General features: G+C 44.2%; 1 protein-coding gene across 1 annotated transcript in view; it reads left to right on the top strand.

Annotated features, from left to right (window-relative positions):
* Positions 1-26,988, top strand: part of ASPG (asparaginase) — a 110,109-nt gene that overhangs the window by 48,280 nt on the left and 34,841 nt on the right. Inside the window, exons 8-12 of the mRNA XM_088455270.1 lie at positions 6,445-6,630; positions 12,942-13,055; positions 13,998-14,117; positions 15,531-15,626; positions 16,672-16,835. Coding sequence (XP_088311396.1) covers positions 6,445-6,630; positions 12,942-13,055; positions 13,998-14,117; positions 15,531-15,626; positions 16,672-16,835 — 680 coding nt within the window. The remainder of the gene's footprint in view (positions 1-6,444; positions 6,631-12,941; positions 13,056-13,997; positions 14,118-15,530; positions 15,627-16,671; positions 16,836-26,988) is intronic.

The following is a 26,988-nucleotide window of genomic DNA, read 5'->3' as shown; positions in this document are numbered from 1 at the left end:
TGGGTCGGTGGTGTGCACTGCGCATGCGCACGACGGAGGGAGCTCCGTCGTGCGCATGCGCCAGACGCGATGAGCGAAGGACTTTCCTTCGCTCGTTGTGTCTGATCAAAGGGGGCGTGCTGTCGATGTTGATTGACAGCACGCCCCCTTTGGTGGGCGTGCCAGGGGCATGCCTGCCAGACGGAGGCGTTCCCAAGGGAACGCCTACCGTCAGAAGCCGGCCCCACTGACATCACTAGTGATGTCAGTGGGAGTGATTTTGGCTCTGATAGAGCCAAAATCACTCCAGGGCTTGTGGTCGAAAAACCCGACCACAGGCTTCTGGTCGCACTGGCGATGGTCAAGACCATCGCGACCATCATCCTGCACGCTCGTATGTGCTCTGGGTGGTGACCCACAGCTATACGAGCGTCCAGGAGGACGCTCCATTTTTATGGAGGACGGCCCTCATTCAGAGCGAGCGCTCTGCTCAGAGCGTCCGGCTCTGAATGAGGGCCATAGACTCCAGGTAAGGGTGGCTGAGGAGTCCAGATCCTGTTCACCTCACAGCTCATTGCATTTTCCCAGGTCTCCTGTCTACTGGAAATTGTGTACACAATGATGGTCTCATGCTGCAGGCATGAGGTCTGTTATAACTTATAAGCAGGCACAGAGCCGTAACTAGACTTTTTGGTGCCCTGTGCCAGAAAGAGCATTGGCGCCCCCCTCATTTTTCAAAGGAACATAATGCACCCAAAAAAGGGCAATGGCTTCATGGGGAAGGGCCAGGGAAGAGATAGGGGAGGCCAGGAGATGCTGGGGATGAAATAAGAGGAAGCTACAAGCAAGAATGTTAATAAACAGAAATTTGACAGGCCCAAACAGCGCCCCCTGAACTGCGGTGCCCTGTGCGATGGCAACGGCCGCACTACCCTAACTACGGGCCTAAGCAGGCAGAACATTTTGTTATGGATTGTTCCTCTCACTCTGGGAGTGCTCCTAGCCTGACAGAAGTATTGGGTTTTTAGGGATAAAAAGATACTAGGGAAGGCAATCAACCATCGATGGTTAACCACTGATGACTGATGGTTTTGCAATCGATGGCAAAGATCCAATAGTACTACCTTGCCTGGCGCTGGAACTTGGAGCTTATCTCTGCCCCCAGACATGACCCATGAAGGCCTGCCCCCACCTTTTATTGGCTGTTGACTTATAGAGCTGGGATGACTATCACTAGGTTGAAACTATTAATCGTCCGCCATCAATGGTTTTATACCATCGAGTTTAACCACCGATTATACCATCGATGGTGACCATTGATCGTTGACTCACTAATGGCCATTCCTAACAGATACTGCTCAAATATGAAAAAAAAACAGCAAGAAGTATAGGGTATGTGGCAAAAATGCCTGGGTCATACAAAGAAGGTCACGGAACAAGTGAGTAATGACGAAAGATTTAAAGGCCTTCCTAACTTCAACTCAATGACCGATTCTCTGAGGCTTCCAGCGAGAACAAGGGGAAGACTTGGGGATAAAGTTGACCATCTAATTAGAACAGAAAAGAAAAATCCTGGTAGAAGATAATGGGGTATTGCTGAATACCCCTATTTGGTGAAGAAACCGAAATCTACTATGGACCAAATGTTCAGGTACCTGGAACAAATAACTTTAGTGTTTCTCGTACATGGTGAAGGGAATAAGCAATAGGAGTTATTTATGCTTTAAACCTTCTGTTCTGTATTCAATGAGCTCGATCCTATTCTGTGCGAACTGAATAGCGCCGGGAATCCGCTCCAGGAGCTATTCAATACACCACGCTGCTAAGCCCGACTAAGGATTTCTTCTCGCACCCCTCCGGGGATGCGAGCAGAAATCCGACAAAAGTCCAGGAACGAGGGTGTTTTCTGCCCTTCGCGCCTGGAAATAGCATTGCGTCGGGTAGTTAGGTCGGGGTATGCCCGTTCTCGCGCCTTAAACAGGGTGTTTAGTCGTGAGAACGGGCATTCTCCGACTAAACACCGTGCAGAATTGAATAGCTCCGGGAGCTATCTCCCAGCGCTATTTACATTGCGGCCATTTGAATCGAGCCCAATGACTTGTGGTTAAAAAAACAAAAAAAATCTTGGCCCATAACCTAAAATGTATGGTTTTTGGAACAAATATTCCTATTTTAAACATTTCCCAAAATAATCCTCACGGCCCTTTTGATCTGGTTATCTTATATTAAACTAGCCAATGGATAACAAGATGCAGTTTGTTTTACCCTTTCTTCATCAGTGCATCCCAAGAAAATTTAATCTTTACATTTACTATACCAGCTACAGTCAGATGCATGTCAGCATGGGTCTGATTCCGCTATACCATGTAATAACCCCGGTGTGCTGATCCTAGAGGTTCTGTCGCATTGTACTCGCTGCATATTTATTTGAATGTTTGTAAAGATAGGGTGGGTACACACTTAGCAGATATATCTGCAGATCAAGTGATCTGCAGATATAGCTGTAGATGATGGTCGTTCATATACCCTGAACGACCATCATTTTCCAGGCTGCCGCGGGTCCCGTTGGCCCCCGGGTCCGGCCCCTCCCCACGGCTGCCGCTGCATGTGTATGGGCGTTCGGCTGATCGCCCGTAGAAACTTGCCGAGGAACAGATATATCTGTCCATCGCCTGTGCAGCACAGCCGACGCAATATGTCTGTGAACAACATCATTCACAGATATATCGCTGGTACACACTGGCCAACGGGCACCAGATTGATTGGCCGATCAATCGATCGGCCAATATATCTGTCAGTGTGTACCCAGCTATAGTTACTGAGAGCTGTGGTTGAGTAATAATGAGTCATTAAGTCCAGTATAATGAATAAATATGTCAATCTGTGGTGTGACAAGTCTCAAAACCAGTACTATTGCCTATGGCTCTCAAGATCTGGTTGGGACATTTGGAAAATCATGTAAGAAATAGCAATCCCAAATGATGATGATGATCTTTCACACTCAATGATTTGTAAGAGCATTCAGAAACTTGAATATTCTTTATGTACTAAAAGTTCTGAATGAGGACAGGCACATCCATAGTAAATTATTTTGGGGGTTCTCAACTCAAGCCCTCAAGTACCACAAACAGGTCATGTTTTGTGGATTTATTTCATCATGCACAGGTGAGTTAATTTATGTTGCTGGGTCCGTAATTATCCCACCTCTTCTGCAGACAGAAATTTTCCAAACATGACGTGTTGAGAAAAAATGACGGTTGAGGTTGAGAACCACTGAGCTAAAAGAGAGAGAAATAAAACTCGTAGCTAGCATAGATATTTAGGACACTTATTTCACTTCCTTGATTCATCCCTGTTGACACTGTTAATTAGTGGTGTTTATCTGGGTTCCAGTATAGTACACTTCTTAGTGCATATCCATTAGACAGTCTTCTGCGCCAAGGATGATATTGGTTATTTTGTCAAAGACAGTCACTTGAGGAAGCAATCTATATGACTACTGTATATCGGCAGACAAGACCGACACCTTCAGTCTGCAGGTAAAGAGGGCAAGTTCAACATTATTTGAACCAATTAGTTTGTCAACTTCAATAAGCCACTTTTATAAATTTTTGAGGGGAAAAAAAGTTTTGTAGATTCTTATTTGACAAGGAACACCAGGGACCTTTTCTTCCAACAGACATATATATATATATATATTAGGGATGTGCAGGCTCGGATAGGTTCGAGTTTGCACGTGGAGTTCGGATTTTTCCCTCCAAAAAAACGGAACTCAGAAAGAGGCAAAATGTCATCTTGCATGGACGAACATCATCATTCCTGGACTTTTGTCCAGGAATGATGATGATCGTCCATGCAAGATGACGTTTTGCCTCTTTCTGAGTTCCGTTTTTTTGGAGGGAAAAATCCGAACTCCACGTGCAAACTCGAACCTATCCGAGCCTGCACATCCCTAATATATATATATATATATATATATATATATATATATATATATATATATATATATACAGCTCTAATAGTGAGGTAATATTTTTTGTATGCCTCTAAAAAGGTAAATATCCTAAGAGGCAAAATTCGTGCTTCAAGGGTAAAATAGGCTCACACATTTGCGAGTCCTTTTATGATGCTATCCGGATGATCTGGAACAAGCAATATGGATTAGACATTCTCCGGAACCTGTATGAACAAGTGAAAGCTTCACTAAACTTGTAATTATCTCTGACAAAAGCAATCATGCCTTGAGGAGTGCATCTGGAGGTGACAATAGTGCAAGGTGTATGGGAAGGGATGTAGTCAGGAAGTCAGGCGGTCGCAATGCTGACCGCCAGCTTCCTGACTGTCAAATCCCGGCAAGGTACTAATGACAGGCGTCACAATCCCGACGCCTGTCATTAGACCTACGCCGGGAGCCCCACACCCGGCATACCGATCGAGGTATATTTATAAAGAAGGTATATTTTCCTGTCTGGTTTCATTCAAGGAAGGAACAATGGGCCTGATTCAGAGCCGCTCGCTATTTGCGGTCGTTCGTTCTAAAACAATGGGTGGCTATTCAAATGAACCGTTCGCTAATTGCGGTCTGGTCACGCTTCTAAGTCTGAACGAGCGAGCAAAACTTGCGGTTGTAATTTTGAAAAATACGCCCCCTGGCCGCTCGCATCCTACGTCATGTCCGCTATTTATTAGATTAATCGAGCACATCGAACAGCGTATGAACTGCTCGCTATTCTTGTGGCTGTTTTTTTCAACCACTATTTTGCGATCAGTTCGGGGTAAAAAAAAAACAAGTGACGTGGTCAATGACGCTGCTGTATTAATTATGCACTCCCTTAAAACGCCCGTTTTGACCTTTAAGCACGCCTGCGTTCTGATCTCCACTCCCCGTTTTCAAGCACCTTCCCCTGTTACCACTCACATACGCCTCCTCCTGTCACTCAAAATAGCAGGCATTCGCTATATAGCGATCAAACGATTTTCGGCCGCACTGACTGGTTCGCGCATGCGTAATACAATCCGTACGCATGAGCAGATGTGCGAACATCGGTCAGAACGAACGAGCGGCCGCTTACGAGCGGCTCTGAATCAGGCCCAATGATCAGAAAGCATCTACAGCATTGTTTCTGGCTAGTGCCACATGGATTGATCTGCAAGGTGGCAACTTGGCCCAGTTTCCCTACAGTCTTACACGCAATGACCTCTATTGATTTTGGTTTTTATGTGAGGACCATTGTGAATTGAAGTACACAGAAAAGTGGGCTATCCTTTTTACTATTGTAACTAGTTTTCATAAATGCCCTTAATTGACAGTGATTTAGAAAAAGTAGGAGATTATATATTTTTTTTTTAACTCAAATAGTTTTTTATTAAAGAGAGATCATTTTTACATTGCAGATCATACACATGAATAAACAAGAGTTTTCATAGCAATAACAATACGGTCTCACAATTTGTAATACATTATATAACCTAACACAAAGACAAAAATTAAAATGAAATTGAATTAAAAAAATTAAATAAAAATAATAATGGACAAAAGTACACACACCTTGTAAAAAATATTTTGATTAGCACAAAATATTACTGGAATTGAGTATAAGGAACACTAGCTGAATTCATCATCGAGACATGAGTGTCATAAAAATCAGACCAGGTGCACCATTTAGGACAGTGTTGGCTAACCTTGACACTCCAGCTGTTATGGAACTACATAACCGAGCATGCACTGCTACAATTTTGCTATTAGGGCATGCTAAAACTGTGTCAGGGCATGCTGGGATATATAGTTCCACAACAGCTGGAGTGTCAAGGTTAGCCAACACTGATTTAGGAGATTATATTTTAACCTTTCTATTTCTTGCCCGTAATAGCCAGATTACATGACAGAACTATCGAGAGATGGGATAGAGAACCTATACCTTTTTTTTTGCATATATTTTCATCACCTTGTTGGGTAAGTGCACTCTAAGGCAGGGGTTCCCGCGGGCATGTGCGTTCGGGCGTACACACTGTGATCCACAGGACGATATATAATTCCGATCCATGTTGGAACGGTATATTGTGCGAGGGATTGCATGGTGTGTACCCAGCTTAAGAGGTTTATGTATCGAGCAGTGAAAAGTGTGGAGAATTGGACCAGTGGAGAAGTTGCCCATAGCAACCAATCAGCTTTGAAGTAGCATTTATCAAGTAGTCAATAAAATAATAGGTAGGAGCTGATTGGTTGCTATGGGCAACTTCTCCACTGGTCCACTTTTCCACGCTTTTCACTGCTTGATACATAAACCCCTGAGGCAGTTGAGCATGTTTTAACCAAACAGTTGACGTTTTCCTTTTTAATGCGGCATCCATTGCAATATATTGTACACCTGTAGCAAAAGGTGACCTTTTTAACATTGCAGAAAGGGGGGTAACACTTTACGCTCTTTTAATTCCATTCTTACAAGCTGTAACATTTTTGAACAGGTAAAGGCTTTCCTGCAGCCGCCGATGGAGGGAATTGTACTTGAAACCTATGGATCTGGTAATGCCCCAGATTGCCGTATTGACTTGCTGCAAGAACTGCAGGCTGCTACAGATCGTGGCGTGGCGATAATAAACTGCACACAGTGTTTACGTGGCTCTGTCACCGTCTCCTACGCAACTGGAAAGGTAGGAGTCCTGGTTATTTTTGGGTACATGTTTTGACAATGTGCCGGTTATACATGGTTGATTTTTAAGACATTCCATAAATAGCTGTATAATATTATTTTTCTATCCAATGAACTGCTTATGAGCTAATGCTGCATTAGTTTTTTTTAACCAAGTTTTTAGGCCGTTTAGTACTCCAATTAGAGGCTGACTGATTGTTTTGGGCAACGTCCCCAGTTTGTATCTCCAAGGCTTGATGCTTCTCTCCCCCCCCCCCCCCCCTCCGAGGCTTGATACATCTTCACCCCCCCCCAAGGACTTGATACATCTTCACCCCCCCCAAGGCTTTACACATCTCCCCCCCCCCCCCATGGCTTGATACATCTTCACCCCCCCATGGCTCGATACATCTCCTCCCCCCGTGGCTTGATACATCTCCTCCCCCCGTGGCTTGATACATCTCCTCCCCCCGTGGCTTGATACACCTCCTCCCCCCGTGGCTTGATACATCTCCTCCCTCCGTGGCTTGACACATCTCCCTCCGTGGCTTGACACATCTCCTCCCCCCGTGGCTTGACACATCTCCTCCCCCCGTGGCTTGACACATCTCCTCCCCCCGTGGCTTGACACATCTCCTCCCCCCGTGGCTTGACACATCTCCTCTCCCCCCCCATGGCTTGATACATCTCCTCTCCCCCCCATGGCTTGATACATCTCCTCTCCCCCCCCATGGCTTGATACATCTCCTCTCCCCCCCCCATGGCTTGATTCATCTCCTCTCCCCCCCATGGCTTGATTCATCTCCTCTCCCCCCCCATGGCTTGATTCATCTCCTCTCCCCCCCCCATGGCTTGATTCATCTCCTCTCCCCCCCCCATGGCTTGATTCATCTCCTCTCCCCCCCCCATGGCTTGATTCATCTCCTCTCCCCCCATGGCTTGATTCATCTCCTCTCCCCCCATGGCTTGATTCATCTCCTCTCCCCCCATGGCTTGATACATCTCCTCTCCCCCTATGGTTTAATACATCTCCTCTCCCCACCCATGGCTTGAGACATCTCCCCCCCATGGCTTGATTCATCTCCTCTCCCCCCCATGGCTTGATACATCTCCTCTCCCCCCTATGGTTTGATACATCTCCTCTCCCCCTATGGTTTGATACATCTCCTCTCCCCCCATGGCTTGAGACATCTCCCCCCCATGGCTTGATATTTCCTCCCCCCAAGGCTTGAGACATCCCCCCCCCCAAGGCTTGATAAGCCTCCCCCCCAAGGCTTGATAAGCCTCCCCCCCAAGGCTTGATACGCCTCCCCCACAGGCTTGATACGCCTCCCCCCCAAAGCCTGATATGCCTCCCCTCGAAGGCTTGATACGCCTCTCCCCCAAGGCTTGATACTTCTCCCCCTTGGAGAAAATAAAGTGGTGAAGTTGCATAGACTGTGCTAGATAAATGACAGTTAGAAGCTGATTGGTTGCTTTGGGCAACGTCTCCAGTTTATCTTTCTCCAAGGTTTGCTACATCTCCCCCTAAATGTTAGTAGCTCAAACTGCTATACAATGCATAGCTCCCAATCAGTTGGTCACAGAGCATCCACAGACTTTTTCACCATATTAAATGTGAGAGGAATGAGTGACTGAGGGACACTATGCACTGGGGAGTGACCTGATTCTCAGGTGTCCTTTATTTAGCTCATTCTTGGTGACCTGATTCACTTACTGGCAACTCATCAAATCTGCAGGTTTTTGGCTGAATTTCTGACTTGCCCACCTCTCATCATTTCCATGACACAAGCTTCCCACTGCCTACCTGGCTGTGTGACCGAACTGTCATTTAAATATTTTACTAAGTTTTAATTACTGGATATTTGTATCACCCATCGCCGCCCTGCCCAGCGCCTTCTTAAACACACTCTAATTATGTAAAGAGGGCACATGAGGCAGAACACTGTCAGCCTGAATTGTTCTGCAGCACATTACAAAACCTGTCATTACTGCCCAGCGTGCTGCCTATAAATGATAGTGTGGGTTATTGTGTTACACAGAACTAGTGTTCTACTTATGAATTAATTCTTACTGTCCTATTTTCACCTGGTACATAAAGGTCACATATGAAATAAGTAGGACACACCGTAATGCCAGGCAATGAAGGAAAGATGAGACCACCTTGTTTTGTTCTCTACAGCTGAGGAACTGTGCTGATGACTGCATTTGCTTGATAAAGTAATTTGCACTTGATAAACTGCAAGATTAGACCACTGAAAGTAAAATACTAGTTGCTTATACAGGTCCAGCATCCCCTTTGTTTTATACTTGTCCAGCATCCCCTTTGTTTTGTTTTTGTGTCTTTGCCCACAATTGTACCCTGTGTTTACCCCATTGTATATCCTGGTAACCATGAGAGAAGGGAGTTTGTGGTCATCGTTCATCTGCTGCTTCAGGCTGTAGCTCATTTCAATTCATGTTTTGTGGCCCGGGGTCGGAAAGGGAGGTCTTACATAATAGTCGTAGCTATAGTGGGTGCAAGGGGTGCCATTGCTATGGGGCCCAGGGGCCAGACCCAGCTCATATATAGCCGTCTACCAAGTTCCCAAAATTGCCTGTTAAGAAATTGGGTTCGGGCCTGAAAAGGGGGACTTGTCAGTGGCGATCTCTGTCTCTGCCTCTCAGTAAAGTTCCACACTTTTATAGTCCATATCCCACCCTCCTGTCTCCACTCTCACAGACACAGCTGAGCTAATCACTAAGCCCAGCACTGTCGGAGAGCAGGCTTCTCCTTGTTAAGAGCCTTTGTGAAGCTGGGGGGCGGAAATTCAGCGCCGAGATTAGGACTGTCCCAGAATCTGACAGGGTACCTACATTTACACCTTCTCCACTCATAGTGGAATTTCCTGCATCAGGAAGTATCCCCTCAGCTAGGAGCTGCTCTTGTGGCATAATGTGAACTGGAAGCAATGTGTGGCATAATGTGTACTGTCAGCACTACAGTTTTTAGTATATTGTAAACTGGGGGAATACAATGTGGCATGCGTATGAACTGGAGGCACTGTGGTATAATGTGATCTAGGGCACTTTGTGGGGCATAAATGAACTAGGGCAGTACTATGGGGCATAAAATGAACTAGAGCAGGTAAGTTTTTTTTTTTTTTTAACTTTTATTTTATTACTTAATTTCTACAGTGAATCAGCGTGTGGTCTGTTTAGACCACACAGCTGATCACTGGGGCCGGCTCTGGGCTCTGCTCTCCCCGTCAGAGCGGAGCAGGAGTCTGGTACCCGGGGGAGACCCTGGATAACGCCACTTCCAGGTGGCGTTATTATCACAGGGCTTTCCCCAGTATTTTTTCACATTTTATTTTTAGTAACTTTGGTCAGATCACATTTCCCATTACAATGACTGGAAATGTGATCTGCTTACTAAAAATAAGTGATACTCAGGGGTTGGAGTAGAATTGTACGAATTCTACTCCAATTGCCCTTTAGTACCTGTAGGTGATACTAAAATAATGTGAAAAAGGTGTGAAAACACCCTTTTTCACTTTGTTTTAGTAAAAATAATGTTAATAAATAGAGCCCTGGAGAGAAAAACAGCCAGTCCCCGTCTGTCTAGGTGATATTATGCCAATTCATGTTTTACTCAGAGGACTGTCAGGACATTGATAAGTTGCTCCCCATGCTGTAGAAATTTCTGATTTGCTGCATTGCATTTTGGGAGGTCTCGAAGGGCCAAGTGATGGCTGAATGTGTTTGAGCGATGAATGGTGCATACATCAGGGTTTGACTTCCTCCTAATAGTGGCTTTAACACCAGCCATGTCTTTTCCTGTACATAACAGGGGCAAATAAATGCAATTGTAGAGTGTAAAGGTTCATTATAAAATGTATTTTATTTATTCAAACAATGGCTACATATTTAACAGAATGACAATAGAAATGGGACAAACACATTTGTACAAAGATAGTATTTTATTAATAGTTTTTTTTCCAAAACAAAAATACCCACATAGTATTATAAAAAAGGAAAAGGAAAAAAAAATGTATATAAAAATTGATCAGTATACACAAAATACATATTTAGAATATGTATATTACACTTGACCATTTATTCTTCAGAGAAATAGGTGGGGTTCGGATTGCCCACTGAATGTTTGACAACCCCACAGAAGCGCCCCAGGGAGATTCCATTGCGCTGTAGGAGTTGCGTTATATCTTGTGACTATGTACACGGATCACTTCGGTCAGCACAGCAGTAGTATATAAAAAAGATTGTACTTTTGTGGCAAACAGGAGCACACTTAGCATAGCTGTGAATAGAGAGGAAGGAGGATATGATGATAGCCCAGTACACCGTCTGAATCGCCTAGGGGCTGTTTATCCTCAAGGCTTCCACTGAGAAAAGCATAAAGTGGAAACAGTACATCATGAATGGAGCAGGTTTTGGCAATCTGTGTAAACACGGATCTCTCGAAGACTCATTGATACAAGGGTTGGAATGGCCAATGCATTGTTGTCAGTCCCAGGGAGATTGCAAGGAATTTGGAGACTTCTTTTAGTCTTAAGATTTACACTGATTAACTTCAGTTCTCAAAGTGCAATGTTTTCCAATGCCATTAAGATATAAGCACTACGCAGCATTCTTTTACTATATGCTTCATACGGAATCTGTATGATATACCAGCGGACAGGATGCCAGCGGTCAGAAGACCGACATCGGCATCCCGATTGTAAACATCCCAACCGGGGACGGTAAGTAACCTAACCCTCCCCTCGGTGGGTCCTAACCCTAACCTCCCCCCGGTGGTGCCTAACCATAACCCTCCCTTCCCGCACCCTAAACCTAACCCTCCCTGGGCGGTGCCTCACACTAGCCCCGCAGCCTAACCATAACCCTCCCTGGTCGGTACCTAACCCCCCCTCCCCCTTGTCAGAGCCTAACCTACCTTCTTACCTTCGGGATGCCAATGTTGGTATCTTGGTCCCTTCGGGATGCCAGCGTCGGGATTCCGGCGTCGGTATCCTGATGTCCTGCATCCCGTCCGCCGGCATCTTGACTGGATCCCCTTTATACATACAGTTTTTAACTAATATCTGAAGCACGCACTTGATTGGTAAAGGAACATGGGCACAGCCACGAATGATCAGACCTGGCGTAAAGTAAGAAAGTGCAGTAGCCAAGCCATATATTATCACTGTAATAAAGGAGAGCTTGTACTAGATGTATACCAGGTTTTTCCTTGTTCCCACAAGGTTACATGAAACCTCTGCATGGACAAATTTATTTTTTTTATATTTGCTGCACGAATCTACTAGGGGCGATTTATCACAATCCACATCTCAGATGCGAATTGGCTGTGATGTATTCAAATATCGCATTGCTATATTGGGTGAATTTCTCACAATGATGTATCAAAAACCCCATGCAGGGACAAAGCTTGCGATAAAGCTCTGTCCCTGTGAATCCCCTTCACACACTTTTCACTGTATTTTGCAATAGATAAAGTGAGAAGGTGTCCGTGCATATGCCGACGGCTCACCAACGGCTCCCACGACCCCGCCCTCCCATCTTACACTTGCCTACCCAGTGATCATTGCTCCGATGAGGTCCTGGCTCTGGGGCTCTGGTCAGCTGGTCTCCAGGCTCCTGCACTGTGACCGTTCTATGCAGCAGCTGACCTGGGTCACAGCGCACGAGACTGGAGACCAGCTGACCAGAGCCCCAGAGGACCTCATCAGAGCACAGATCACCGGTCTCTGGATGCAGGTAAGTGTTTGGGCTTTTTTAACTTTTTTTTTTTTAAAGTGATCAGCTTGTGGTCTATTTAGACCACGCAGCTGATCACAGGTGCCGGCTCCCAACTCTGCCCTGCCTGAGCAGGGCAGAGCTGTCTAAGCAGGAGTCCGGGAACTGGGGTAAAACCATAATAACTCCATCTGAAGATGGCGTTATTATCACAGTGCTTCCCTGGTTTTTTTATTTTTTTATTTATTTTTAGTAAATTTCAGACCGATCGCATTTTCCTTTACCATTAAGGGAAATGCGATCTGCTTACTAAAAATATGTGAATTGAAGGATTGGAGTAGTTTTTCACGAAAACTACTCCAAATACTCTTTTTAATACATTTATGTTCTACTAAAATAATGTGAAAAGTGTGTGAAAACATATGTTTTCACCACCTGCCAAGCATTATGAAATATCTCTTTGTTAAATGCATAGAGTATAATGCATTACCCAACTGTACAGTGTGCAGAAAGTAAAAATAAGTTTTCATACATGGTCCGTGATATAAAGTTTGATGTGAAATATGGCCCTAATTTCCTTTGTTGTGTTCCATTCAGGCTCTTACTGTTGTGGGAGTCATACCAGGGTGTGATCTGACTCCAGAAGCTGCACTGGCAAAACTGTCCTATGTCCTAGGTAAAACTCACCTCACCCTGGAGCAGAAGAAACAGGTAAAGCAAGGGATCTCTAATTTGCACAGACCTCCTGATGTGTGTGTGTGTGTGTGTGTTTGTGTGTGCGTGTGTGCACATGTATTTACGGCTGGATAATTATGTTGCCTAGACCTGCTACTCTCTACTGGTTTTCAATACACAGGCAGCCATTTTGTGTGTTTTTACCACTAGTATCTCCAGTAATTTGTCATGAATATAGGTTCAGCCCATGAAATAGCTTCCCCCACTTGTAATACACAGACGATGCACCTTTTAGTGCAAAACTGCAACAATGTTGTCCCTATGGAACCTATGCTATATGAAAGTCTAAACCGCCATTATGTTTTCACATACAGTATGTACAAAGTACATATATAAAATATATCTTTATATGTCTTCAAGTGCTTTTCTTTGAAGATTTTTTTTGTACAGTCCTCTTTGAATTCCAAGCAATGCAAATAAGGCTAATCTGCAAGTTTTTATAACCTAAGGTTCATTTCACAATGCTCACATAGAGAAGAAAAGCAGTTGCACATAGAACAAAATGGCTGCTTGCAGCCTGTTTAGCAAAGACATACTGGAACTTCCTGTTAAAAACAAAACCGGATAGCTATATAGATTTATACAAAGTTCTATATCATACAGGAGTCATTCCTGCATAAGATGTACAGTGCTGACTTCAATATCCACCAATTGCACATGCCTGGTCTAGAGGTCTGTATGTTCTGAACAATTGTCACCAACTTCTATTGCACGGCGCTCTTGTTTAATGTTCCTCATCAAAGTTGATCTATGTCCTTTGCTGTTTTATAAACTTAAAAAATATTAGTATAAGAATTATTATAAGAGGCGCAAAAAAATATATGGAGTTTGAGCCGATACTCCCACATTGTCCAGAGCCTAAGGAAATATTAATCCACCGCTGTGAATAGTGATTTAACAGGCTGTGTATATTTGCAGATGCTGTTTGAGAACCTCAGAGGAGAGATGACTGTAAGCGCCACTGGGGCCAAGATCTCTCTGAGAGACAGCAAGTTCATTCAGGTCGTTGCCAAGTCTGTTGGTGTGAGCTGCAAGGAGGTACGGTCTCATCAGACTGTCCTGTTACATGTTTATATTTCCTGCTATGTAAGACTCCTTCCGCCATATTGTCAGAGACCATGGCTGTGATGGGGCAGATGCATGAAGCTCTGGGAAGTGATAAAGTGAAGAGTGATAAACAACCAACCACTCAGCTCCCAACTGTCATGTCACAGGCTGTGTTTGAAAAATGACAGTTGGGAGCTGATTGGTTGGTCGTTTATCACTTTCCACTTTATCACTTCCCAGAGCTTTGTACATCTACCCCTAGTGTATGAGGGCTGATCTGCAACTAGATGTCTGAAGACCTAGCAGAGTGTTCGCTACTGCAGACGTATTTATTAGGTTGTGCTACAATCCGTATACCAGTTATGTGTGTAACTTACATTTATCTTTTTGTTTTGGTTTTGCCTGAAAGTTCCTATAAGCAAAGTACACTGGCCGCTCTGTCCATCCATACAAGTACATCTGTGTGTATGTCCAAATATATAACTCATTGCGCTCAGATAACCTAGCCAAGCAAATAGTCTAATGTGGTCATGGACTGGAGTCTCCAGCCGTCCCATGTGTCATCTGACGGGTGCCAATCACCTTGGGCCCATACAAGCAACTTGTGACCATTTAGGCCTAAGATTATCTCATTGGCCAGCACATTACAGCTTATATGGGAAACTTTAAGTCTTATCCTGCATTTGTGTTGCTTTGTTGGGTGTGTGGGATAGAGTATTTCCCATTGATAAGAAGCCACTAACAGACATATTTATTTGTGCTACTTCATTAGCTCACACCATATTTACTACTGTCGCTGATCAAACTAGTTTTATCTAGGCCTCTGAGGGACAAATCTTTCCCGTAATCAGCCCGAATCCACCTATTGTATGGCTTCTTCTATAACCATTTTATCTGTATCTCCACACACACTTACACTTTAGCACATGAAAGATCCCAAATAATGAGTCTAGCATAAACTGTCTTTAACAAATAGGGGATGGAATGTACTAAGCATAGCATTCGTAATGCGTACACCCCCCCCCCCCGACTTCGGGTACTTACCACGGTTCATTACTGCGGTATGTACCAAGAATATCGCCAAGGACAGCTCACCTGATAAGGACTGTCCTTTGCGATGGCCCCAGACAGAGTGACTTCCGGGTTTAACCCCCAAAAATTACTCTGGTGTCCTTCTGTGCATGCGTAGAAGGATTCGGGCCGAGGGGGGTGATGGGGGGAGTCCGATCGGATCTGCCAAGTTTCATTGCCCAGTGTATTTGGTTATATGATTAATATCTCATTCCATTCAACATGTTATTAATATGTCTGATTCAGATCGTTCAATGATTTTGTGAAAATATTTTTAAATTTAAAATTGAGTGTGCCTACTATTTAGCCCACTTTTTTTTTCCCTTTTGTCAGGAATTGGAGGCGGTGAGGGACGCGCTTACACCAGCCTTGGCATGTGCTGCTGCTAAAACGGGGGACATTAATGCACTGGAAGCAATTCGGGAAATTGTAATAATGCTAATTACTTTCATGTGCTATTATATTTCATGTGTGTTACAAGACTAAAATGTTTTTATATTTGGAACTTTATCTTGTGCCTTAGTGATATCTTGCCAGCCAATGGTTATGGTATGAAAGATAGACAGTAAAAAAGTCGACAATATCTAGATAGACACCACATGTTAGGCAGCCAATAGGTCGACAGGGACAGAAGGTCGACACACTAAAGGTCGTCATGGAAGAAGGTCGGCCGGTACAAATGGTCGACAGGTTTAAAAGGTCGACGCTAAATTGGTCAACTTTTTTTTTTCTAGCCCTAATCTTCACCCTAACCCTCCCTCCTGGTGCCTAACCCTAACTGTTGGGGTAAGTGTCTTTAACCCCCTGGTAAGTGCCTAACCCTGAAAAAATAAAAAATAAAGTGTCAACCATTTTCGTGTCGACCATTTGTACCGGTCAACCTATTGACTGTCGAACATGTGGTGTCTATCTACACATTGTTAACCTTTTTATGGTCTGTCTATAGTCCAGTTATCCCAACCAATCAGCTCCTAACTGTCACTTTACAGGCTGTGTTTGAAAAATTACAGGAGCTGATTGGCTGGTACTTTATCTCGCTCCACTTTACATCTCTCCTAGGCTTCTTGCATAGACCCCTCGGTGCTTAACATATCCAATCAAAATTGATCTAGTTAGGTCTGCTCAGGTGCAGAGTACAAACCTATAGAATGATTCACATTGCAGGACGTGCTGGGTCCATCGTATGACCCCAAGTGCAGCAGGAGATCTTGCTGCGCAGTGCCAGAAGAACCATTTGACGGCCATGTCTGCTTGTACGACTGCCAAAGAAAATCGCAGCCAGTGTGGGGGAGATTAGACTACAGACACTAATTAGTGATCATACAGCTAGATAGTGTGTGTGGGACCACTACTGCTGCTGTACCTGTAGCACTTTTTTTTTCCAATGACTCAACAGTGAAATGTTTGTGCACAATGTTTTCTTTCCAGAAGAAATAAATGTAATCTCAATTAAACCTTTATTTGTGTTGATCAGGGAGGTAACATGAGCAGTGAGGACTATGACGGTAGAACGCCGTTACATGTTGCCTGCTGTGAAGGGCATTACGGTGTGGTTCAGTATCTACTAAATAATGGAGCCACCGTCTACGCCAAAGATCGTTATGGGGATACGCCGTTAATGAACGCTGTCAAATTCAGGTAATGGTTTTGTAAGATTTTGAAAACTTTGAACTTGTTTTATGTGTAACTCCCGAAACCGCGATCTCTGATGCAATGGGGTTTGTAGTGAAGGAAGGGGATGTATGTGTTTGTGCAGAGAAGATGGGTTAGGGTTAACCCAATGTATTACAATGTAGCGCACAGATCCTTTTGGTGGTGGCTTAAGTCCCATCTCTTTGGACTCCAATAATCTCTACCGTGAAAGGCGCCAGGATTGGTGGAGGTTTGTTTGTTAATTTTTAAAAGCAACTTTTTGCAAATCTGGTTATCTTGATTAGTGCAGGTACCTTGCAGTAAGTCTTCCGTAAGCAATTTTAATACAGCAAACATTTGGTAACTCTTCTGTGGGAGGTTGAATGTGTTCTGCATTATAAGTGCTATAATATCCAGCACAACTTTATACCTACCTACATTTTAAATGGCCAGGGAAGAACACAGATGGGTTCTAAACTACGTCTTTCTTTGTACGTGCCCTCTTGCGACTCTTACTATACTCCTTGCATTCTCTTTCTTGTCCATGCTGAGTTTCCACCATTGGGCAAAGTTGTGTCTTCGTTGTGCTTATAATGTGTTGCACAGCTAGTTTGTGGCTGCAGTTCTGACTATAGCGGGGGAGAGCGCTCCACTGTATTGTATATATAAAGGGTGCAATAATTATCAGTTCTACCTGCTCGGGTAAGGACTGGAAAGGAAATCGGAAAGATAAATCAATCTATATAGTAAAAGTGTTAGGTGGTCTTTCACAACTAGGTTACCTTTCAGTTCCATTGGTAACTAGTGACTTCATGTCTCAGGGATGTGACTATCACTGAGTGGCATGTAGCCAGGATCCCGGCACGCGGAATGCTGACTGTCTAAATACCGGTGCCGGAATCCTGACAGCGTTGGTATCCCAGCTCCAGTATCCCGACTGCCGGCATCCCGAAGGTAAGTATTGGGGGGTTAGGGTTAGGCACTAAGGGGGTGGGTTAGGTTTAGGGTGTGGGGAGGGGGAGGTTTGGTTTAGGCATCAGGGAGGGAGGGGTAGGGGTTAGTGTTAGGAAGCTTACCTTCTAGTGTTGGGATTCTGACTGTCCGGATGCCGCTGTCTATATTCTGACCGGCGGCATCCCAAACCCCCGGGTTCCCATACCCTCTGAGTACAGTGATAGCCTGTATAGCCAGAGGCGGGCTCCTACGCTGTGCCCGTGTTGCAGTCCAGACATCGGTCCAGACAGTTCATTTGTGGCATCTACCAAGTGCGTTGCGCAATGGATCTGGCCAGTGCAGCGACTGACACATTTGCACACACAAAACCAGATTTTAGGGGCTGCATCAGCTGCTGCCCCTAGAAGCCGGGTAGGGCTGAATGGAAGGCATGGAGTGGCATTTTATTGGAAGTACCCTCTCTACTGGTCATAGTCTGGGCTCTCCCTGGGACTGCCTGTTTGGCATCTGATTAGCAGATGGTGCCTGTAATAAGAATAAATATATATGGCTTTGAAATGAAACAAATATATATGGCTTTGAAATGAAACAAACAAGATGTGCTTTAACTGCAGACTTTCAGATTTAATTTGAGGGTAATTACATCCAAATCAGGTGAACGATGTAGGAATTACAACGGTTTCTATATGTGCCTAAACTTTTTAAGGGGCCAAAAGTAATGGGACAAACTAAACAATCCTAAATCTAACTTTCACTTTTTAATACTTTGTTGCAAATCCTTTGCAGGCAATTACAGCCTGAAGTCTGGAACGTATAGACATCACCAGATGCTGGATTTCATCCCTGGTGATGCTCTGCCAGGCCTCTACTGCAAATGTCTTCAGTTCCTGCTTGTTCTTGGGGCATTTTCCCTTCAGTTTTGTCTTCATCAAGTGAAGTGCATGCTCAATCGGATTCAGGTCAGGGGATTGACTTGGCCATTGCATAACATTCCACTTTTTAGCCTTAAAAAACTCTTTGGTTGCTTTTGTAGTATGATTCGGGTCATTGTCCATCTGCACTGTGAAGCGCCGTCCAATGAGTTCTGTAGCATTTCACTGAATATGAGCATATAATATTGCCCGAAACACTTCAGAATTAATTCTGCTGCTTTTGTCAGCAGTCACATCATCAATAAATACAAGGGAACCAGTTCCACTGGCAGCCATACATGCCCACGCCATGACACTACCACCACCATACTTCACTGACGAGGTGGTATGTTTTGGATCATGAGCAGTTCCTTTCCTTCTCTATACTCTTCTCTTCCCATCACTCTGGTACAAGTTGATCTTTGTCTCATCTGTCCATAGGATGTTCAAGAACTGTAATGGCTTTTTTAGATGTTGTTTGGCAAACTCTATTCTGGTCTTCCTGTTTTTGTGGCTCACCAATGGTTTACATCTTGTGGTGAACCCTCTATATTCACTCTTGTGAAGTCTTCTCTTGATTGCTGACTTTGACACATATACACCTACCTCCTGGAGAGTGTTCTTGATTTGGCCAACTGTTGTGAAGGGGTTTTTCTTCACCAGGGAAATAATTCTCCTGTCATCCACCACAGTTGTTTTCCGTGGTCTTCCGGGTCTTTTGGTGTTGCTGAGCTCTCCGATGCGTTCTTTCTTTTTAAGAATGTTCCAAACAGTTGATTTGGCCACACCTAATGTTTTTGCTATCTCTCTGATGGGTTTGCTTTGATTTTTCAGCCTAATGATGGCTTGCTTCACTGATAGTGACAGCTCTTTGGATCTCATATTGAGAGTCAACAGCAACTGATTCCAAATGCAAATGTCACATCTAGAATCAACTCCAGACCTTTTACCTGCTTAATTGATAATGAAATAACGAGGGAATAGCCCACACCTGTCCATGAAATAGCTTTTGAGTTGATAGTCCCATTACTTTTGGCCCCTTAAAAAGTGGGAGGCACATATTGAAACCGTTGTAATTCCTACACCATTCACCCGATTCGGGTATTAATTACCCTCAAATTAAATCTGAAAGTCTGCAGTTAAAGCACATCTTGTTTGTTTTATTTCAAAGCTATTGTGGTGGTGAATAGAGGCCAAAATATGAAAATTCTGTCAATGTCCCAATATTTTTGCACCTGACTGCATATATATATATATATATATATATATATATATATATATATATATTATATTATAGCATCACAAATCCCGAACACTCTTACTGATGTAAATCTCTTCCTTAGGTGCTTGGTCATAAACAAATAATTAGCAGAAATGTCCAGAACACCAGACAACCAGCACAGCTGTTTTGGTACCCGCCGGTACCTTCTTCCAAGGGCAGGCTGCTGTTCTTGGAAGAAGGTATTGGCGGGTACCGAAACAGCTGTCGGGCCGGGTCACCAGCACTGTTGCCGCAACGATGGTTCATTGACTTTATACGATGAGTACCACTATTATGTTTTGTTGGCACTAAATGCACTTTAAACTGTGAACGGACGTTGTCTTTTGGGGCACTTGATGGATTGACAAAAAACAATAAAAAACTTTTTCTATTACATTTATCAGTGTGCTGGTCGTCTGGTATTCTGGACATTGCTGACATATGTATTATTATTATTATTTTATTAACAGGCATATAATTTTATTTGGTAAATTCTATAAAATACTAAGAAATGAAATTAATTAGACATAATAAAGTACAGTAAACATGTGAATACAAAAAACCCTAAAGAACGACATGTAGATGTTTTAAAAACTGGATCACCTACTCGTATATGTGGCCCAAAAATGTAATAAATATAGGAGGGTGAAGGGCTGCTCGACTCAGCGGAGGGACCTGAAAAGAGATCACTCTTCCCTCATGTAATCTCCACAAAACTGAATTTGAAGATGACGTTTGTTCCGTAATAAAAAAACTAAAAACCAAACCTTTTTTTTTTTTTTTGAAGCTCGATACATCTGAAATCACCGCCGTTCCCAGAGGGGAGATGGGGGCGCGATGTGCGAGTGGAAAAATTATGTAAATTGAGGAACACAGGCTTTTTCTACAAAACAAATAAAAACACTCAATCATTAAAATATATTTTAGTTCTATGGGAATAAGTGCATTATACACTATGCTGTAGGGAAACTCTGAGACACCCTCGTAACACTGTTAAAGTGTGGAGAAAGGACAAGGTTTTGTACTCGTGTTTTTCACTAAAGCGCTGATCTTCTGCTATTGTGAGAAAATAAACCTCTTTGGGCCTCGCCCAGCGAGCGCCTCAGGTACTTCTCAGAGATTTCTTCATGAAAGTTATCAGTGCCACTCCTGTTCTAAGACAGGATACCGTAGCTGGCTGCTGTCCTTATGTATGATTGTTGCCACAGGATTGTTGCTTTGTGCTCGCTTGCACAGACTTGTAGGTGTTGTGTTATATATAATGTGTGCACTGTAACTTTTTTCAAAATGCCAGAGATTGTGAGTACCCCAAATTCCTATAATGTAACCGCTATGGAAGTGTGTGGGGGGGGGGGGGGGGGTGGAGTGGGCTACAGATACAGAAAGTCAGGTTGTGCTACACTCATGAAAATAGTTCAATTGTAAGGGGTTAATAGATCATATGTGGAAAATCATTACAGTATCAATTGATATTTGGTGATATATATATATATATATATATATATATATATATATAGTAATAATCTAATAAAACATTTTTACTGCTAAGGGAAAACAAAATACATTGGCATCTCCTGACTTATTCGCAAATTATAAAACACAATTAAGTTCCCAGTATTCTCTAATAACAAAGCAGTAGAGCAATATAATTGCCTTTTTTAATAAGTTTAATTGGTACTTAATTTGGTTTCAGAGCACAGACCATTGAGCTGAGAACTCATTGTTTGATCAGCGTTCCATCTTTCGGTGTAATAAACCGTAGCCCGTGCAAGCAGTGATTGTCTATTTCATTGGCTGCAAATCTCTTGTGTAGCTGAACCAAATACTTTGTGCTGTAGCCAATATGCTTCGAGATAATGTCATTTAGTTTTGATTTTTGTATCTCAAAATGGATATACTATAAAAAAAAAAAAAAAAAAAAAAAGATTTAATTAAAACAAAGCTGTACGGTGAATACATTATCTGTAGGATGTTGGTGTATAATTTTACTAGTGTGACAACCTCCCCCCCCCCCAACCAATATGCACCCCCCTCTTGGGCATTTCCAAAAAGTTGGACACTTCTGCAAGTCTGAAACATTTTTAACTGGCTAAGTGGGAACCTGCAAATGTTTCACTGCAAAATGTAACATCAGGTTGGCTAAGTCTTGCTACTATATTCTTCATTCTGCACTCTGCAGAGCCGTGGAATGCACCATGGCATTTGCTTCATACTTGCCTACCCTCCCGATATGGCTGGGAGCCTCCCAAAAATTGGGTGCCGCTCCCTGCCCCCTTGGAAAGGCAGGCAAGCCTCCCGAAGGCCGCCGACCCGTCCAGAATCGTGTCATCATGGTCACGATGACGTAATTGCGTGGTCATGCCCCATGCTTCACCCGCAATACTGATTCATCGCCGTATCGCGCCCCTTTTCTGCCACGAGACACACCCCCCGCCGAGGAAGCTTGACAGACCCTCCCGGAAGGAGGGAGCGGAAAGTCGGCAAGTATGATTGGTTTAGAATGCCTGTGCCTAGTGCCAGCTCTGCCCCTACATACCATCTCTGCAAGGGCTTGGAAATGTCATCTACGGGGCAAGCACATAAGCAGCGACCTATCATTAAAAGATGGTTTTAGGCATAGAACACAGGCTCTGATGTATCTATGTGGATAATCCACTTTACTAGAGAGAATAGGGTTATCGTCAGCCTATATGTCAAGCGGGGGGGGGGTACTCCGTTTTCTGTTTAACGCGGTCATCAGATAGTGTTACAGGAACAGAAGCAATAAGAAAAAATAATAGATGCACTTTACTTTTTAATTTAACATAGTAAAAGCACTTTGTTATGTAAGTACCACACAGCTGCTTTCTTATCTCACACAGCTTATGTGTGTAACAACCTTTTTTATATATCAATATATTCAAATACTGAACATGCACTTACCTGTATAATTATTTATTTTTCTTTTAGATTAGTCTCTTCTCTAGGTTTTTTTTTTTCCTTTCTCTTCTCCTCCTTTTGGTTTTACTATCAGGAGCCTCCTGAAAAGGAGGCCCCCATTGAAAGCCGAGTATGCGGTCAGCCCCCAAATAGTAAGAATCCATATCGCAGCAATAAGGATTATTTTTCCGCTAAAGGGGCCTATCCATTAGCAGATAAATTTGAACGATGAATGATTTATCGTTCAGTCGTTCAATTCATCTGCTAATGGATAGGCTCTGAACGATGAAAATGCGCACTCCCGCGGCCGACAAATTTTGTCTCGTCTCTCCAACATGTTGGTCAATTATCGCTGACAGATATTAGAAATATCTGTCGCCGTGAACGACGAACGATATTTTCAATGAAAGTGAATAGGATCATAAAAAAAATCCACTCCCTGAATGATGTCATGCAATATCGTTTGTCGTTCGTCGTTTGCAAAAATCTGTCATGTACATGACCGATATCTGTCACCGCAGCCCCAGGAATTTTCAGGGGATAAATCTTTTGTCTTTAATTTTTTGAAAAAATCTGCTAATAGAAAGGCCCCTTAAGATGTATCAATTTGAATTACCTGAACACAGGCTCTTATAAGCGCCTGTCCCGTTGATCCATAAGATGTTAAAGTGATCGCATATGCCATCACTACTTCCACCTATGGACACAAGTGGGTCTATGTACTAAGCCTTGGAGAGAGATAAAGTACCAACCACTCAGCTCCTAACTGTCACTTAGACCCCTAGGCGGGCTACTGTGCATGCGCGCGGCTTGTCACAATACGCAATGGGTTTTGAGATCTGCAACCCATCAGAGAGGAATCGCAATGTCCCCTCTCCGGCAGTGCTGTCCTACTGGAGTTAATGGGATAACGCCATCTGAAGATGGCGTTAGCCGACGCATGCAAGATCCGCAGAGCTTAACTTTGCGGCTCTGGTTAAATACTGTCCCCATAGAATATGGGCACAGCTGATGCGCATGCTGGCGGTCAGAAAGCAGGAGATCTCTCTGATTTTGGTACATACCAGCGACACTTGGGGCCTGATTCAGACCTGCTCGCTAGGATGCGTTCGCACGTAGCCTGCTGATGTTTGCAATCTGCGCGTGCGTATAAGACTCAGTGCACATGCGCGAACCAGTCCATGCGAAGCGATCGCCCCTTGTTCACAGACGCCTCGCTAGAATGAGTGACAGGACGAGCCGTTTGTGGGTGGTGACGGGTTGGTCGATGGAAACAGGAGAATGGTGGTGCGAACGCAGGCGCGTCTGAGCGTCTTAACGCTGTTTCAGAGGCGTGCATAATTAAGACGTGGCATCATAGTACACGCCACATGGTTGAATTACACACTGAAGCACTCGCAGTGCTTGTGGTAGGGTATGGTCAGCCTCAAGTGCTGTGTACGGGTCCGATGGTACTCGATGTTACCGATTGTTGCATACACTTCCTGAAGATGATGTGTTTTACTAAGGGAAAGTGCGCGTCTTAAGACTGTCACGACCAGGGTATTTCAGCATGGCGCTAGGCGAGTGTTACCTGTGAGGTCATTGTGGCGCGGGCTGTCTGGTGGCGGAGCTGGTGTCTGGCGGGGGGCTTTGGCTGCGCGCGTTGTTGTGCGGGCCTGTTGTCACTCTGCGCTGGTAAGGCCTGGCGGCGTCTCCGTTCCATTTGGCATGGGCACCGCCTTCTTGCCTTCTGGCCATGTGATGCAGCTGGCCAATCCTGGTGAGCCACATGTTCCCTCCGGCCAGTAACAGCACGGCATGGGGTATTTAGGAGGGGTCAGTGCCTTCCTTCTTTGCCAGTGCAACGTGTATCTCAGCCTAGTTGAGAGGGAGTTCTCTGTGCTTTCCTGTTCCTGTGAATCCGCTGTCTGCCAGTCTGCCTGTCAGCTCCTAGTTCCCACTGGACTACCCCGCTACCTCCATCACCCTTGCCCATACCTGAGTGCCTGAGCCTGCTGACATCCTGCACTTCAGTTCACTATCTGCAAACCTGGCTTGTTTATTTTCAGTTTCACTACCTGCACACCTGGACTGCTCGAACTGTTTCTACCTGGACTTTAACCCTTTTGCTCCCACCACAGAACTCTTGTGCACATTTATATTTTCCTGGACTTTTATTTACTGCCACATTATATGTCCACTCGAGCACTTATTAAAAATCCTAGTTTTATTTACAAATCTGCTTCTGTGATCGCTCCTGCTACCACCCCGGGTCCACAAATAACCCAGAACGTAACAGTTTGCACTGGCCCCATGGAGCCGGCCACGGATCAGGAGTCAGGAGTGGATTTGTTCAGGTGCATTTCTGGTCGATTAGAAAATCTGGAAAACATGCAGCATCAGATGGCTAAATTTCTGCAAGAGATGTCCAAGCGACAGGATAGTTTGCAAACTTCCTTTTCTACCCCTGAAGTACCAGCAATTACATCCGCATCAGCGTCTGGGAATGCAGGAGGCAGATCATCTCCCTGCTTACGTCTTCCTTTACCAAATAAATTTGACGGCAATCCTAAACTCTGCCGAGGATTCCTAAATCAGTGTGACATACATTTTACCCTGCAGCCTGACAACTTTCCAACTGCAAGAACTAAAGTGGCTTATATAGTCTCTCTGTTATCCGGCCAGGCCTTGGAATGGGCTTCCCCACTCTGGGAGCGCTCAGATCCACTGCTGGATAATTACGCAGGCTTTGTGTCATCCTTCAGGAGGATTTTCGATGAACCTGGGCGTACTGTATCAGCATCATCAAACATCATGACACTGAGGCAAGGGGTCCGTCCTGTCAGTCAATATGCCGTGCAATTTCAAATTTTAGCATCAGAGCTCAAATGGAATGAGGATGCCCTCACCTCGGCCTTCTGGCATGGGTTGTCAGACCGACTAAAGGATGATCTAGTCACTCGAGAGCTTCCTACTAATCTGAACGACATGATTTCATTGTGTATCAAAGTTGACCTACGCTTCAGGGAATGTCAGGCTGAAAAAAACAGAACTGACCGGCAAAGGTCATTTACCCCCTCCATTTCTACCCGTCCCATTCCTTCTCCCACTGAAGAGGAGCCTATGCAGGTGAATCATACACACCTCTCCAAAGAAGAACGTCAGAGAAGAATGCAAAATAACCTCTGTCTGTACTGCGGAGAGTCTGGTCACCTGCTGATCTCCTGTCCCCGTAAACCGGGAAATGCCAAATCCTAACTGACCCTGGAGACATCAAGTTAGGAGTTATGAACCCGTCTCCAAAAATTAAAGATTTCACGATTACCCTAGCCTTGGATCTTAAACCCAAACCTGTCTTTGCTACTGCTCTAATCGACTCAGGAGCAGCCGGAAATTTCATAACGTCTAGTTTCATTGATAAATTTCAGATACCTTGTTTGACTCTCAACCATGCTATCTCTCTGACCTCGATAGACGGACGCCCTCTGACTAACGGGATAGTCACCAAAGAGTCTCAACCTGTATTGGTCCGAATTGGGGCACTTCATTCTGAGTCCTTAAAATTCCTGGTGATATCAGAGGCCTCTCAAGAAATTGTTCTTGGTCTACCCTGGTTACGTAAACATAATCCCAGGATTGATTGGAGTTCTATGCAGATTCTGTCATGGGGTATGGACTGTCTGAAATCCTGTCTTCCAAAAATTCGACCTGTGAGGAAGACCGTTTCATTAGTTTCTTCTGCCATTCCCAAGGAATATCAGATGTTTGCCGACGTTTTTTCTGAACAACAAGCAAATATCTTACCCCCTCATAGGGAATGGGACTGTCCAATTGAATTGATACCTGATAAGATGCCACCTCGTGGTCGTACCTATCCGCTGTCCTTGCCTGAGACTCAAGCCATGACCGAGTACATCCGGGACAACCTGGCAAAGGGGTTCATCCGCCCCTCGACTTCACCTGCCGGAGCTGGGTTTTTCTTCGTTGGAAAGAAGGACGGTGGTCTAAGACCATGTATCGATTATCGAGGCCTTAATGACATTACTGTAAAAAATCGATACCCTCTTCCCCTGATTACTGAGTTGTTTGATAGGGTCAAGGGCTCTGTCATTTTTTCTAAATTAGATCTAAG

The sequence above is a fragment of the Taudactylus pleione genome, unplaced genomic scaffold (genome assembly GCF_031769625.1).
Source record: "Taudactylus pleione unplaced genomic scaffold, aTauple2 ptg000652l, whole genome shotgun sequence".
Lineage (NCBI taxonomy): Eukaryota > Metazoa > Chordata > Amphibia > Anura > Myobatrachidae > Taudactylus > Taudactylus pleione.
Note: the sequence above shows the minus strand (reverse complement) of the source record. Positions and strands in the feature narration are given on the sequence as shown.